Below are 16,682 nucleotides of genomic sequence, written 5' to 3'. Positions count from 1 at the left end.
AATTTTATTCTGACAAAATAATTTTCAGAATTCTCCAAGTGCTAGAAGAGCACAAGACAAATTGAAGGGTGGCATTCCTAAGGGATACGCCTGTGTGTTACGCTACAGGTTAAATGGAAATTTTCAAGTGAGCTCTGCAAGAACTCGCTCAGGTAGTGGTAGTGATACTGCTGTAATGCAACAGAATTCTGCCTACCTTGTCTTCCCAGCTTTTTAGCAGGATTAATTAACCTGGGAGGAGTACCACAGTTACGTGTTTGTGGTCTTCCTATATTGTGGATTGCTTCATTTGTATGGCCAATTGTCTGTCATGTCCACTGGTACTGCTTAATTGAAAATATCAAAGTTGTTTTTGAACCACAGAGAAAGCTGACTGCAGACAGTGCAGATGATGGTGGTGTGTGCATGCTAGGAAGAATGCTTTTTTTTTTTTTAAAATCTGTGTTATAGTACAGTAGATGAAAAAAACCTTATTCAAAGTTGCAGACTCTTGAACATCTTTATAAGAAACTGCTTAAAGTTACACATATAGCCTGTATACTTAAGTGAAAGGCTAGAAAAACACTCTTTTTCTGCAGCCTTCTGAAAAAATGCTTCATTCTCTTTCCAAATATTTCAACTTGTATTTTTATTCTTCTTCCCTCAGGCAATGTGGCTTTGTAAACATTTTGATGCCATTTGTATCTCTCAGGAGACTTTGTTATTCAAGGAAATATTAACGCTGACGGAGGAAGCAAAGGCATATAAAGAAAGAAAACAGGTGTGTAAGAGGATATAATAATAGTAGTTCTCATGTCACAGAAGAGGAATTATATGGCATTCCCATGATTTCCTTTGCTATGAGTTGAGCAAATCAGAGTAAATATTCTGTGGTGGTTTGTACGTTGGTTTGTGTATATGTAGGTACAGGGCCTTTTGGATAAGAAGGGTAACCTCTGCTAGAAAATAAGACAGGAACAAAGATGAAAATGTGTCAAGGTGTAGAATAGGGGCAGGAGAGGAAGACAACGTGAAGTAATGGATGTCTTGAAAACATTAACCTTAGACATGAGCAACAGAATTGAGAGAAGTCCAGGTGTGTGCAATACAATTTAAAGAATGGTTCATCATATCAGTAAACAAAGTGTCTTCTATTTCACCATGTCTGATAATCTCAATAAAATAAGCATTAATCTCTGAGGTCTCCTTGGTACAAAATGCTCTGGAACAGTGGGATTGAGTGCCAGTTTGCTGATGACACCGAGCTGTGTGGAGCGGTCGAAACACTGGAGGGAAGGGGTGCCCCATCCCTGGAGATGTTCAAGGCCAGGCTGGATGGGGCTTTGAGCAACCTGGTCTAGTGGGAGGTGTCTCTGCCCAGGCAAGGGGGTTGGAACCAGATGATCTTTAAGGTCCCTCCAAACCCGAACCATTCTATGATTCAAAGGAGTTGGTCCAAGGAACATTTTTTCCAGATGTCATGACTCACAGGAGGATTTGATCAGCAATGTAGTCTTCTTATTAAAGGCTAGTGACAAGTAGATTGGAAAAATATGTTGGAAGAATATCCTGAATACAGAGAAGCATCTCTGCTTCTGATTCCTGCCCTTTTAGCTGATTCCTTTCTCTAGATGTCAAGGTGTTCTATGAGTAATAGAATGGAAGACTGGTTTTCTGTGACTCTCTTTAGCAATTCACAGAATTACAGAGTGGCAGAAGTTGGAAGGGACCTCTGGAGATCATCTAGTCCAACCCCCTGCCAGAGCAGGGTCACCCAGAGCAGGCTGGACAGGAATGCATCTAGGTGGGTTTTGAATGTCTCCAGAGGAGACTCCACAACCTCTCTGGGCAGCCTGTTCCGCTGCCCTGTCACCCTCAAAGTAAAGAAGTTCTGCCTCACGTTGAGATGGAATTACCTGTGTTCCAGTTTGTGCCCATTGCCCCCTGTTCTGTTGCTGGGCACCACTGGAAAGAGTCTGGCCCCATCCTCTTGACACCTGCCCTTAAGATATTTATAAGCATAGACATTTATAAGTCCACTAGTTTGAGTTTATTTTTTCTCCTTTTGACTTGTTTTCATAAAAATTGAAGGAATTTCATATCTATAAGAATTCTACACCCCTGATAAATTTGATTGGAATTGGCCAACAGATTCATAATTTGCTGAGAAGGTAAACAGTGTGATACATAGATTAATGTTTTTTCCTTAGAAAATTAGGCTGAAAATAGGGTAATGTTTATTACACTGAATTAGTGAATGAAGTTTGGAGATGTCTCAAGTAATATACTTAAAGATCTGAGAGGAAAGAGTTCATTGAACCCACTGAACTTCTGGCAAAAAGGTTTGCTTTTGGCTGGGATGATAAAATGATTCTTATCGAGAATATGTTCTTTGAAATCTTTGTTCTAATTATTAAAGATTGTTTTGCTAGGTTCATATATTTCAACTCAGAGGGGGAGAATTTAAAACAAAAATTCCCTTTGGTTTAATTACTGTAATTATTAACATATTTCAGACTATACAGATGCACTTTCAAGGGTGTCCTTTTGGGCTTATTTGATTTAAAAAGATGGATGGTGTGGAAGATGAAAGTCAAAGATGTCAAGGCTAATCAGGTGGTAAGGAGTGCCCAAAGAGCAGAATCTGGTGGTGCTTAGTACTGTGCAGTTTGCCTTTGGTTTTGAGATGTTAAAACCTAGAAGAACATTTTCCCTAAATCATTTCTTTTGTTCTTTTATACAAGTTTGATTCTTCAAATGTAACTCCTAAAACTGGGAGGGAACTCCTTGCTTCCTTTACATCAATGCAAGCTTTACAGTCACTTAAAATGTAGCCAAATTGTCATCTCAAGAGCCGTATTTTCCCTTACTGCTTCATGGCTGCTGGCTGAATCGGCTGTTGCCGTCACTGACCCCAGGTTCTGCTGAAGCCAGAGGTGAACTTGACTCCTCTCGCATCCATAACATCCATCAGCACTAATAGGGTTTGAATGTCTATTCAGGAACAGAACAATAGCTGCTTATACTGTCTTTGATACAACCAGGGCATTAAAAAGTTGTAGTCCTGGCCAAAGCAATTTAATAAATGGAAAGAGGAAAAGCAGGAACTAAGACTGTGTGTTTGAAAGTCTGGTGTGAAGATCGTATAACGCAATTTAATGTTGTTAGAGGAACATTTCATGCGTATAAGGTTACTGTGGCTAAATTAACCCCAGTGCCAAAGGTCACTTATTTTTAGGTCAGTAGGTCAATGTTACTAGATCTGGGCAAATGCTGCAAAAAGGTCTGCAAATGTTTGTTCACATATTTTTACTTATCTTTAGCCAAGCTTTCATCTCTTTTGTGTTCGCTTCCAGCAAACATTAAAGCACTTGAGTTTTTCTGGCACAAGAATTCATGGAAGGCGTATTTAAAATATGTGATTATTCTCTGAAGCTCAATTTTTAAAGTTGGACATGCAATCATTCACCAACACACACCTGGCCACTTACTAATGAGCACTGCTCAGGTAGTGAATTTTAAATATCCACTGTTCAAAGCAAAATGTGATCATTCTGCATGTAAAAATATTCTGAAAAGAAGTCAAATATTTTTGAATATTCAATAAATTTGAAGAACCACAAGCTATCAATAAATATTCCATGAACAGAAAAAGAGGCTACATTTTTGGATAAATCATTGCAAATTATTCCCTCATCTCTAGTTATTATAATGTTAATAGGAAGCACCTTCAGGTTTTTCCTATAGTGAAGTCTAATGATGAGCTATTGCGTGTTTCACTTTTCCTGTTAACTGGATAAGAATTTGAAACAACTATGGTAATTGTGGGCTTGTGGGATGGCTGGTGTGCTCTTAATGCTATACTAAATAGCAGTTAAGGTGTTTGCGTACTACGTAATGACTTAAAACTACTCTACAGTGGCATCGTATCCCTGTGCTTTTTAAGAAGAAATGTAACAGAAGAGAGAAAAACTGAAGGCATCCTTATCTATGCATGTTCACCATTCTGATCTATTTCAGGACAAGCCACTACGAAGGAAGAAATAGAAACTTTTCCAGTCTTGTATATACATAAAAAAACCCCTGGCCTTTCATGTGTATTTATCTGAACAAGCTAAATCGAAACATTCATGATTTTCAAAATCCTAAACCCGCTTTCTTCAAACTCGACTGTTTTTCTCTCTGAGGTGCAAACTATAAAGCAAACAGAGTCCGAAGTTTTCAGCTGTAGCTGTTTCCAGGACAAATATATCCAAAACTTCCAAAGGAAATGTCAAGGGAAAGTGCTCCCCCTGCTCCAGCAACACAAAGTGTAGCAGTTTTATGAAAATATTGAGAAAACATAACTCTGAATAGATCAGGCATGTACGATGAAATATGATTTTCCTCAAATAACACAGACTGTTTAAAATTAATTGGGAATGAGAACTGTTTTTCAGCATATAGAAATAGTGATTAAAATAATAGAAAAAATAGTGTGCATAGAAAAGTAGTCCGAACATAAAATACCATGGCTTTTGGAAGGCTTAACAATTCAAGCAGCAGGTCTTTCCATTAGCTAAACTGGAGGTTGGGACAGGCTCAGAGTGCCTTAGATCAGATACAGTTTTGCAGTTATCAAATGTATGTGTGTGTCATTGTCCATTATTGTCCAATTATTGCATTATTGTCATTATCATATGCAGGCTCATGATATATTTATGTGAGGGTTTATGAGAGACAAATTATAAATGTGCTCTCTGATATGTATCAAATTGAATGATTTCTAGTTGACTAATTAGGCATTCTACAAGCAACCTATTGAAAATGATTTTGTAGGCCACGACTCAGTAGGAGGAAAACCAACCAGGAAATGAGACTGGAATTGAGCCACAGGGACCAGAAGGAACCATAACACTGAAATAGCCGCCTGCGTGTCCTTGATTATTTTTGTGCAATAAACTCCACTCCAAAGAGAGGACTTAAGAATGCCACTGCACTGAAAGAAGTTAGTATAATTTGGGTTTAAATTGGTTTGGCAAGGCTTAGCAGAGTGGACCCCCGGCAGTCACTAGCCTGTCTTGACATGACACATCAAAGAAAGAGGCAAGACGCTGGCTGTTTCTGATAGCAGCATGATGCACCTTTGGAAGGTGACAGACTCAAAGCCACAGACCCAGCTCCAGCAGCGAGAGGCTGCAGGAGGCTTTGACGCACCACCCTGTGGGACCTGCTGACTTTCAAGAAACACAGCAATTTTTTTCCCTTTTTCTCTTTTACCTGCGTGAATGCTGCCTTATGAATGGCTGATAGTAGGAAAGGCGCTGAGAACTGGGGACAGCAGGGATAAACAAAATAAGAAAACCCACTGCCTGACTGGGCCACCTTGTCCCCTCCACAGCCGGCCGAAGACTGCTCTCTTTTGTGTATTCTGGAGCGCTCGCGCCACTCTACTTTAAAGTGACTTGTGTGGTAGCATTTCCCCCACTCCTGGTGAAATTGTTCAGGATCTAATGAAGAAGATTGTCAGGAAATCTTTCTGCGTAGTTAGTCACATTTTCATTATATCTATCTATATTTTACAGCATAATGTAAGCCTGCAGAAATATTCTTTTTTTATGATTATGCCCTTCAGACTGTTTGGTTAGAAGAAGAGACGGGAACCCACAATATATATATGGAACTGCATTGAGCAAAGAGTCAAGCTCACATCATTAGGTGAAAGATAATTTTTTTGACTTGTGAAGCAGAGAATCTGACTGCAGATGTTTGTCTGAGTATTTGTTTTACCAATAATGACAAAGTGAATGAGCTTTGGACAAGGCGTTTAGTCAAATGATTAACAGCTGCTCTGACTGGTGTGGCCAAAAGGTTTAGACTTTATCAAGTTTAGCTGCGTGACATAGAGTTTGGTCAACCAAGTTCAGCGTAGATAGAAGGCCTAAATCGACAAGATAATCAAGAAAATTCTTGCAAGAAGAAATTGCTATTTTCTCATTAGGAAATCTAATATAATAATGGAAGAAATATTATGGGGGGAAAAAATGCTAAATCTATAGAGGAGCTTTGATCTTCTGTCAGCAAATACTGTCTTACAAAACATGTCTAGATATGGGCACAGGAATAGTCCCTGAAAGAAACAGCACTTCTGAATATCTTGACATGTGTAGTTTCAATCCCATTTCACAGTTCTGAGTTTAAAAAGAAACTAACTTTAACATTAAAATTAACATTAAAATGTGCTTTAAATTAACTTTCTGGATGATGAGTGAGAGTTACTTCAAACTATGAAGAAAATCTTCTGAAAAACAGACTCTTTCTGTTATTTTCTCTGTGTTTGAGATGCAGCTCATCTCACGGGATTGCTGTTGAGATCGCTAATGGTGAGTCTACTGACATACAAAGCAGTAATGGGTCAGATACTTGTGGTAAAAAGGGCTACCTTTGGATGTGATGGTCTTATGGATCCCTTTGCAGGTTTGATGCCCAGTGTATGTGTTAGTGTGCAAAACTTTGCACTGCTTCCATGTCAGTGTGCAAAAAGCATGGGTGTAGGCTTTGTGCTCAGCTTACCTTTAGCACTGATTATTGTGCCCTTATTAACTCTGATTATTATTATGTTAATGACTTGGGACTTGCACAGATTTATTTATTTAATTTTAAGAAGACATCTCAGTTCACCTTTAACCGGAATATGCCTGCATGGTAAAATTCCTTTTGAACTCAATTGTGAATATTCAGCCTTTTTTTGTTCTTTCTTTAGAAAATTCCCAACGCGCTTTGGGCCAATCTGATCCAGGAACGTCTGTCAAACGTGGACTGCATCAAACAAGTAAGAATTGCTCCTCAGAGGGCCCGGTGGATAAGCACTTACACAACTCGTGCATAGTAGTTAGCATTCCGAGTCCTGAGCAGAGAAGGGAATGGGGGCAAATCATTGGGGGCTCTGGAGTGGATTGCTTTCTTGAACATCAGCAGAGGGAGTTTGGAGCTTTATTAACAGGATAAAGGGGAGGATGAGAGTATGCATATGCTAATCTTCTAGCACAGAGATGATCAAAGGCTGAACAAGCATAGCTTTGTTGATTGCCTGGGGCAACTGGCAGAGTTATAGTGGACAAAACAGATAAACAGAAAATATATAAAAATCAATATGTTGAGTTAAGATTTTAACTCTTACTGAGGAAAGGGGGGGGGGGGGAATCTAACATAACTCATAAATTTTCTTGATTTCTTGTTGTGTCTTTTTTTCTTCCTGTGTTAGGAAAAACTGCATTTGAATGTATTCTTTTCTAGATAATAATTAATATGTTCAGTGTTAATTTACACAAGTAGGCAACTGAATAGGTTTAGCTGCATTCACAGATGTGTAGCTTCCCCTCCCTCTCTCCTCCCCTGGCCCCCCTTAATGTAACTAGAGACTTTTAACATAGAATCAAAAGAGAACTTCAGTAGATTAATATTGGTTGAAATTAATGTCTGGACTCAAGGAAAGCAAAATCTCTTTTATGTATTTCTTTTAAAATCTCAGATGCTGTTACGGTTTATTGAGTCCATAATCGGCCCATTATAAGGGATTATTTGTAAGGGACTTTACTAATCTAATGGATAAAACTCTGTTTCTAAACAGTGCCACAGTACAGACTGCACATGGTTTGATGCACTTCTTGAGAGGAAAAAGTCCATAGTCCAAAGTGGTGTTACATTCATGAAGGACTAAACAACTTTTTTCAGATAAATAGTACGTGTTTTCAGAACAGTCATTCTCTCACACCCACACGTTTGGGTCAGGGGATAACTAGTATTTCCTGACCCCAGAGAGATATTGCAAGGCTCATAGTTTTGTGTAAATCTGATGCTTGTCAACATCGTCATCTACCTTGTTGGCTGAATAAAGCAGGGCTGGTAATTAACTTGTCATTGAAGTGTGAAAATTGCTTCCTAAAGTTTCTTAGCACCAGGCACTGGAAGAAACTAGAAATGCTGAAAACCTTATGTCCTGTACTTCTTTCTCTGTCTCTGTGATTTTTGATGTAGTCTGCAATGATCTGCAGACTGGGTCCTTCCATCCATATAAAACAAAATCATCTTGGGGGCTGGGCCATTGCGTTGTAGTTTTTAGGATGGTATTTCTGTAGCACAGAGGTGTCCATAGGTGCAGAGAAACAACAATAAAACTAGCAAGAAGAATTTTAAAATAATTGTTTTCTGCCTTAACTGAAGGTTTCTGCTTTTGAAACTCAGCTAATGTAAATGATTGCCAAAGAAGTCTTCGTGTGCGTCAGTGCAAAGTCAAGTATCTTAGCTTAAGCCACTGATGGAAGTGGCTTTGAATGGGCCTGCCTTGTGTGAGCTAGATCAGATGGTCAATTACAGCGTATGAGCTGTGGAAAGGATAACTTGATCAGGAGGGTAATGAATAGCTGGGGATGTAATCTCTTAAATTGTTCTTGCCTGACAGGTTTGTTAGAGGACATCTGTCCGAGTCATATTTCTGTTGCAAGCATATAGCTGTAGCAAAACAAGGTAGTACGCTGCTCTCTTTAAGCAATGGCTTAGAACTAGCAATAGCTAAACTTTGACCTATCCCATTAGCTAATCCAGTGGTTGCAAGAGACTTTAATTTAGAATACTACCTGCTGGTGTTTAATGTTACCGAGAAAAGTCATTAAACTAAAACAAACCTTTCCTTGCTCAGCTAATCTTTTTCTTTTCCCACATCATAGAAAAGTGCATGGCAGTGCCTTTATTTGCATGACAGTGCCTTTATTAGCATAGGGAAGTATCTTGCTATAAAAGGCCTTCCTTTTACATCAGTAGAGAAAGGTCTGAAGCAGTAAAAATAAGTTAAGGTGGGAGATTTTTGCACATTTCATTGCATTTTTAGCTAAATCCAGGTTTAACAAGAGACTTACTGTAACAAAAATCTGGGGTGCATTACTAGCTTCCGTAAGTATTTACAAATGACAGTCTAGGACTCCTCCTCCTTCAAAGAAATATTTTTATGAAGGGAAATTCGTGAAACAGAAGCTGATCTCATCTCTAAATTAGTCTAAATGTATACCAAGTATAAATCTTGTTGACATTCACAGGGTTGAATTCTTGCAGCTTTGGAGTAACAAAGTGATGAGTTGAACCCCGTGCTTTTAAACTACACCAGTATTTGCTTTCACAGGAAATTACCAAGATGTTAGGATTTAAAATGTTCTGGCAACTCTAAACTATGTGTGGATTTTTCTGATGCCCACTCCTGCCTTCTTTCCACTTACTGTGAACTAACAAAATCTACTTTGCCATGCACGTAAGACACAGGTTTTAGGCAAAACGCACACAAGCTCTTATTTTCTTCCTAAATCTTGCCATTGTTTCTCTTGGAATTCCCTTCCTACACTGGTATGATCAAGGCCTCGGAAGACTGTGGAAGAATTTTCTAGTTTATTATGTATAAGGACATGCTCCCCTTCCCTTCTTTTCCAAATGGACTGGGTTTTTTTTTGTGGTTTAGTATTTCTTGCTTCATGCAAGAATTATTAGTGTTTCTTGCTCCATGCTTCATCATTTGGGAGATTGAAACAATGACTTTTGGACTCCTTAGAAAGAAAGGAGTAAAGAGATTGGCAGAAAACCTAAGGCTTATCAATTTTTTCTCTACAAAGTACTGCACACCTTGCTTCATAATTGATCTATTAATTTTGAATTTCCAAAGTAGAATCAAACTTTTGCATTGCTAGTCACTGTGCTTGAATTATATAGGTCTGTCTGGTTTCCCTTGAAGGTCTTTTTAGCTGAGCTATTTTATTTATTTAGTATTTAGCACCCCAGATCAAATATCTGGTGGTATTTAACGTATTTGTTTGTCTGTACTAAATTCGCACAGGACTTAGGCTTTTCAATTTGCAGGAGAACCTTTTTAAAGACACGCATGTGGTGTACCATCTTGTTCATTTTTGTGGCATTTTGAATTTAAGAGTGTAGCTGAGGAACACTTGAGATACCAATATTGTCAGCTCTGGATGTACTAGCAAATGAGCAGCAAAAAAAAGACTATGAATGTCAACATTTTTTATGTAAGCAGTGCAATGAGATATCATGGGTATACAGCAAGTCAGGTGATGGTATGATTTACTACCTTGTCCTTGTGGCAGGATGTGAACATCTATCTTAAACTTCTCCTCTAGTGTGTAGGTTTCAAATATCTTTAAACCTGTAGAAATGAAAGTTAGAAAGACGATAAACCCAAGAGAGAAACTGCTCTTCTGACTGCTAACTGCTAGGCTTGAGGCTGGTTCCTGTCTCCAGACACAGCCCTCGCCAGCTTAACCCTGCCAGCTTCTCTGGCTGTGCTATGACTAGTTAGCAGGTAGGATAGGGAAGATGTCAGGGTACCTTGATATTTTCCCTACCTTTGGTTAAATATTTTCTCACCTGCTGTCAAAGGTAGAAGTTGCTGGGGCAATCTGTCCTCTAATGCTGTCTGGAGGAGAGCTGTTGGATGGCAGTAGTTGCCATAAACTAGCAAGTAGGTGAATAACTTTTCATTTTAGGGTTTTTATAACAGTAGCTCTAAAACCTCTCCAACATGCTTATTTTTTCACATAAGGCTCTTTGCCTGGTTGAAAGAAGGTATGTTTTCGACAGCTAATTTTTCCAGTGTTGTGATATTGTTAAAGTGAGTTTGACTAACCATCTGTGTATAAGCAAAATCCATTGCTCTTCAAAGGCAGTATCCACCCTATGCTTTTTTTGCCCCGTGCTTTCTATAATTGTTGGCATGGTTCTAGTTCTCCTTTTAATAGTGAGGAAAGGATCTCTCCGTGGTTGTTATTTTAAGTATTAGGTCATGTAAACTCTGAGTAAGGTGACAAGATGGTTAAAATGCCATCAGCTGCACGGTGTCCTGCCTACATTTTATGTTCCCGTTGTTATCACCAGCAACACTGAATCAGTGCTGGGTGTGTTACAGAACTAAGGGAAAAAAAAAACCTTTATAAAGCTTCCCTGACATTCAGCAAGAATGGAGTGGATGTTATTGGTCTAGTTAAAGCTTCAGTTATTTTTAGGAAAAACACATAATTGACTTTTCAAAGATGTGGTGGTTATTAAAAATCTTCTAATGAATAGTAATTCATGGTCATAAAACTTCCTCACATTGTGTATGTCTTTTCCAATTTGCATTTTAATTGCAATATTGCCCTATGTGATTGGAAATAGAATTAATGCTGTGGATTTTGTACTTCATTGATTTATGCTTTTTCTCTCAAAGCATGAGTCAGCATTTTTTTTCCTGAGATTGTTAATAGATTAGGAGCAATATGTTGGACCATACAACCACCAGCTGTTTGTTTTATTTCTCCTTGTGGTGTCATTGGCTTGGCATTAATTGTACAGCTTTCATCCCACTGACAGTAGGAATACAGAAATTTTTGTGCCATTGTTTTGACACTCACAGGTTTATAGATGTCACAGGCATTCTCTAAGGAGAATGTTTTTATTGATCAACAGCTCTGCTGAGACTCTGTGTTGTGTGTTCTTCTAATACAAATGTGGTCAGGACTGCGAGGGATCAGACGGGTAGGTCTTCCAGCCTACGCAGAAAACTTATTGCAAGCATTACGTTAGAACCTGGGGCTTGTGAAGCTGATATGAAGACTTTTCATCTTACAGGGTTAGTACATGTTGGCTACGGCACCTCTGACTGCTGGTGGTGTGAAGGGAATTTATAGAACTGGGGAAGGCTCGTGAAGAGATTCCTACATGATGGATTTGTGAGAGAGAGAGCTGAGCAGCCTTACTCGTGTCTTAGGACCGCTTAGAAACTAAGCTTAGGCCAGTGTTTCACGCGAGTAGTGGCAGAATGACTTTTGATTGGTATTAAACCATTCAGAAGCGTAGTGACTGTCCTCTAAAGGGAAGGAAAAGAGAACAATGGCTATTGGTTCTTTCTGATTCTGCCTGGGTAGATAAAGATCATCATGTTGTCTCTCTGAAACTCCGTGCAAGGGTAGTGACATTACATAGATTTATCTGGGGAGAGAATCTGCCTATTCACCATCTTTTTCTGTTTTCCAAAAAACATGTGGGTGTCTTTTTTTTTTTATAGCTTTGCAGTTTATAGAACCTACAAAAATAATGTGGGGAATAAAGGGTTTCTTTCTAATGAGAAATTTGGTAAAGTTGGAGCTTCTTCCATCATCCACGCTGCTAATGTTGGTGGACTGCAGTAATTGGTTCACAATTTTTCTACTGCACTCCTCAGCCTGCTGTTTTCTGAAAATCTCAGAAATTCTAGATCTGTTCTGGCAAAGCTATTACTGAAATTACTTTTTTGCATTATCGTCTGCCCCCTTTCTTCAGATGGGAGTGAAAGGCATGTAATACTTTTTCAAAAATACTGAACAGTGATGCGGAAAAACTGTTGTGATAAGCCGTTTTCCTAAAGGCACCAGTATTCATGACCTTTGATCTTTAGGCTTGTGGCTGAGATTTCTTTCAGACGTGCCACGTAATTCAGCATTATTTCCTTGCGCTATCCCTTTTCATTATTCTGTGTCAATTTGGGATTCTGTAATTTAAAAAAAAAATAAATTCAGACTCTGCAGGTCAAATAAAGAGAGACCCAAATACCTAAGTCATTATTACAGGGGTGGCAAGTGTGAAAGTCTGTAGGCTTGGTATTACAGCTGAGAGTAGGGCCAGCAGAGGAATGAGATTTACATTTGGGAATGACCTTGAGCATTTCCTTTTCTCCGGATTCCTTAAGTCTGGAGAGGAAAGTGATGGCTTTGAAAGTATTTCCTCGTTGCTGGCTTTCAGCATGGCATGGGTCTCTGAGGAGCGCTTCACCTGGCACTAAGGCACCGGCAGAATGCTGTATTTACAGCAGTCTTCAGGTGGGAAAGGACTGCGGTTTCCAGCTGAAAGGGAGGGAGCAGTGACCACAGAGTAAAGGCACCGTGGAAATATTCACTTTTAGCCTTTGTTCCACCCTTGATGTGATAAAGTACAATCCAGGCATGGATGTAAGGTTACTGCTACCAAGAACAAAAAATAGATGGCTTCTTAAAGAAACAAATTTACCATGTGAAGTTACTAATTACACTTTAATGATAGTCAGAAGGGCAAAAAAGACCAGTGTTTGCATAAAGCATGATAGGCATATTTTAAGTCAGGTCTTGCTCTGCTGTGTCTTGCTTCCTCTTGCATCGTTCCCAAGCCACACTTCCTTTTTACTCTTTTTTTTTTCTTTTTTCTTTTTTTTTTTTTAATCTGTGACATCTGCTTGGAGCTTGTCCCTCCTGTGATACCATACTACTTGCAGCTGTTCAGACCTCCAGCTCTGAGCTGTGCATGGGGTGCCCTGAGCATACGGCCTTTTTGATGTGTGATAAAACAGAACCAAGCCACTGGGGGTATGGAGAGGGAATGCAGCAGAATATCAATAAACCTGTTCTGAACAAAGCTGCAGCTCTGTGGTGGAATAGACATTTCACTGAAGTGTCAAGTAGATGGATAATGTATTCTAATTAGGGACTGACTGATACCCTGGAACTCAGAGACCTTTGGAAATAAGATCCAAAATGCTAACTATTTTTGTAGTGTGTGTTTATTTTGCATTTGTTTAATGCCTTAAAACGTATTTGTTGCAGGAGGCTATTTATTGAGCTGCGTTTTCTTACATAACAAAAACTTTTAGCCTTAAATTTCTTATTGCCTGTTTTAAGGACCTATGAAGTTTCTATATAAACCTCTTGAAGTTTGCTATACATTGTTAAAAAAACAATATTCTGTGTTTACTGCCTGTTGCTCAGTACGTGATTTTGAGCATTAAGCTATATTCACATCAGAAACGATGGTTTTGTGGGGTGGGGGTTTTCATTTGTTTTAGTTTAGTTTCCAAAAGTAGCGCACTTGGAGTGGAGAAAATGAGGCAGATTTGTAGTCTGTGTAAATTGGCATAGATTTATTAGCTTCAAACCTCTGATGCCATTTCCCCCTAGAAGAGGATCTGGGCCTATATATATGTTGTACAAGCACAATATATTCAGAACTAGTGTTGAAGTTCCTAGCGTACCATTAAAAATATTGTGCAGCCTTGCCTCCTGCAAGTCCCGAGGGATAAATTGATTTCTCAGCACCTGTGTGACCTTAGACAGTGGTTCATTCTAATTCGACAGAGCAAACACTGGGAGTGGCAAAAATGGCTTGCAGTTACTTGAGTCTCTTATTTTCTACAGATATCAGCAGGATGACATGTTCCTGAAACCAGGCTAATTAAGGAATTTTAAATAGTCTACTCTATTTTCTTGTATAATTGGAATGTCCCAATTTCCTCCTACAGAAGTCATGGGGATGTGTTTCCCTGAAATACTTCTGAAACCTTTGGACCCCATACTGACAGAGCTTCAGATTTATGTGGGAGATGATAATGATTGCTAGCTAATGCAATATTAAAATATCCTCTTTATTTCAATACAAAGATGGTTTCCAGATTTATTGTAGCATCACAAAGTTCTTTTGCGGTATAGGATATAGTGACAAAGACACGTGTGGTTAAGCAACTAAGAGATAAATTAGAGAAAGTTTAGAAGATTCAGACTTGAGACTGGGAAGTGGATTAGATTTCAAATACTGCATCACACAGAAGCTGAGTGAGGCTGCAGCTCTCCTACAGTATTTCATAGATCTGTAAATGTTTTTTTAAAGATGCTCAATCCAACACTTAGCTGGCTATAACAAGGACTTAAGGGAGCAAAAGGCTCTTTTTTCTTTTTTCTTTCTTTTGCTCTGTTGCTTCATTAGCTTTGGGAACGCTGGTTCCATTACTGCGAGTTTTCCTGTATAATTTAAGAAAATAATGAAAGCATGCATATTTTCCTCAGTGTTCCTGGCATTAAATCTGTCTTTAGATTTGTTTAGCCTCTTTTTTTATACACAGTGTGGGCTGGTATCCTTTTGAATATTTCAAAACTGTAGAAATTGTTCTGGGTTTTTTTTATTCAAGATAGAAATTTCCTTTTTTTTTTTAAGATTGAAACATGAAAAAAATTTCATTGCTACAATATATGAGTTCAACATTGCTCTGTGACAGTGGTATTACTGGGTGCCATTTCACAAAAATATCTTTCTTCTATCTTGCTTTCTTCTCTCACAAGCATCCATAACAAATACTGTGCTATCATGGGATCAGAATGAGGTAAAATTTGTGCAGATAGCACTGATGTTTAGTGCTAAATTTTGTTTTTTCTCTTTCAGGATCAATAACTGTTTCATGTTTTTGTTCAATAGGGATGGATTTTGGAAGGCTTCCCTGAAAATCAGGAACAGGCATGGATGCTGCAGTCATCTGGCATCATTCCTAGGCATGTTGGTAAGCAGTGCAAGGTTTATGTGTGATTGCATCCAGTAGGAAAGACTAGAAGTGTTTTCCCCAAAAACTGTCAATAAATTCAATACCGATACTGAAGACACTGGAGTCACCAGACAGCAGAATATTTCAGTATGGTTCTGATTCACTCAAAAGCTTGAGGTGACCTGTGAGACTTTAAACCCTGTCTTTCACACATGAACCCTTTTCTTCTTACACGTTAGAGTTCTGTAAATTCAAGACCACTCCAGCAAGTGTCTCTGAGCAGCTCTCTGTAGCTTTGCTTCTGTGCTAGGAGTGGGTCTAAGTTTTTTCTCCGACTTCCATTTCTAGAAATCAGCCTTTATACTCAGACTAAAACAATTCCTCATGTACTAAATACAAATTCATCCTTCTGTTGAATTAGAGAATGCAAACTCCGCAAACTTTACTTCATTAAGTGGAAACATCATGATTTTAAGCTTGACCTTTCAGAATATGGGTGGATTCTGACTTGATTTGAGGGGAACATTTATTTACTGGAAAAGTGCTCATAAACAAGACCTTAACAGCTGCCGTTGCCATCCAGAAGCAGCCAGTTGTCCCAAATAAATATAGTTAGAGGACCTACTTAAAATATAAGAAGTCATTAGGATTGTGTGGAATACAGTGTAAAATGATAAATGTAGAGCTTGCCAGTGAACAGAATGTTAGCGAACTTGATGAGTTGTCACTTTGGATTTGATTTGGATGAGATTCGACTGTTAATGAAGAATTCAGAATCGCTGCAATAGAGTTAGGCAAAAATGTTTAATGTCTCGTACTTGCATGTATTTTTAATATAGCTAATAACATCTGAAGTTGAGTTTTGCTCACAATTATATCTGTGCAACCAAGACCTGAATGAGAATCTTAAAGCTTAGTCTGTCTAGTTAATCAAAAAGAAGATTGAGAGGAGATGAGATTTACAGTGTGTGAGTACCTTAAAAGGGAGAAAAGCATCTGAAAGAGCTATTTGATACAGAGAAGAAAGTCATAAGAAGAGCTTGTTTGAAACCTGTAATCAAATGCAGTGAAAATAGTAATTAAATTACAGTGTTTAACTGTGAGGATGATTGGTCAAAAGCAACCTAGAGAACTGACAGATTCTCCATCTTTTGATGCTTTCTAATGAAGTTTGAACAATTTTCTGCGAGGTTATCAAAAAATAAGTTTCGCTGGTCTCACTACCAAAGTACCTGGGTGAAAGTAATTGTTTGTGGTATAGAAGAGAATTGGTCTTGAGTGATCTGTGGGTATTTCCGTCCCAGGCTCCAGATACTATGTAATTGAGGGAGAACCTTGTTAACTGATATGAATGGCAGGGACAGCTAGTACTCAT

At 38.6% G+C, this 16,682-nt stretch overlaps 1 protein-coding gene across 2 annotated transcripts in view; it reads left to right on the top strand.

Moving 5' to 3' along the window:
- AK8 (adenylate kinase 8) overlaps positions 1-16,682 on the top strand; it is a 72,369-nt gene that overhangs the window by 6,934 nt on the left and 48,753 nt on the right. For both annotated transcript variants that reach the window (XM_074161177.1, XM_074161176.1), the window contains exons 4-6: positions 647-760; positions 6,722-6,790; positions 15,244-15,325. In XM_074161177.1, coding sequence (XP_074017278.1) covers positions 647-760; positions 6,722-6,790; positions 15,244-15,325 — 265 coding nt within the window. The remainder of the gene's footprint in view (positions 1-646; positions 761-6,721; positions 6,791-15,243; positions 15,326-16,682) is intronic.

Source organism: Numenius arquata, chromosome 19, assembly GCF_964106895.1.
Source record: "Numenius arquata chromosome 19, bNumArq3.hap1.1, whole genome shotgun sequence".
NCBI lineage: Eukaryota > Metazoa > Chordata > Aves > Charadriiformes > Scolopacidae > Numenius > Numenius arquata.
The sequence above is the reverse complement of the archived record's forward strand: the minus strand, read 5'-3'. Positions and strand labels throughout refer to the sequence as shown.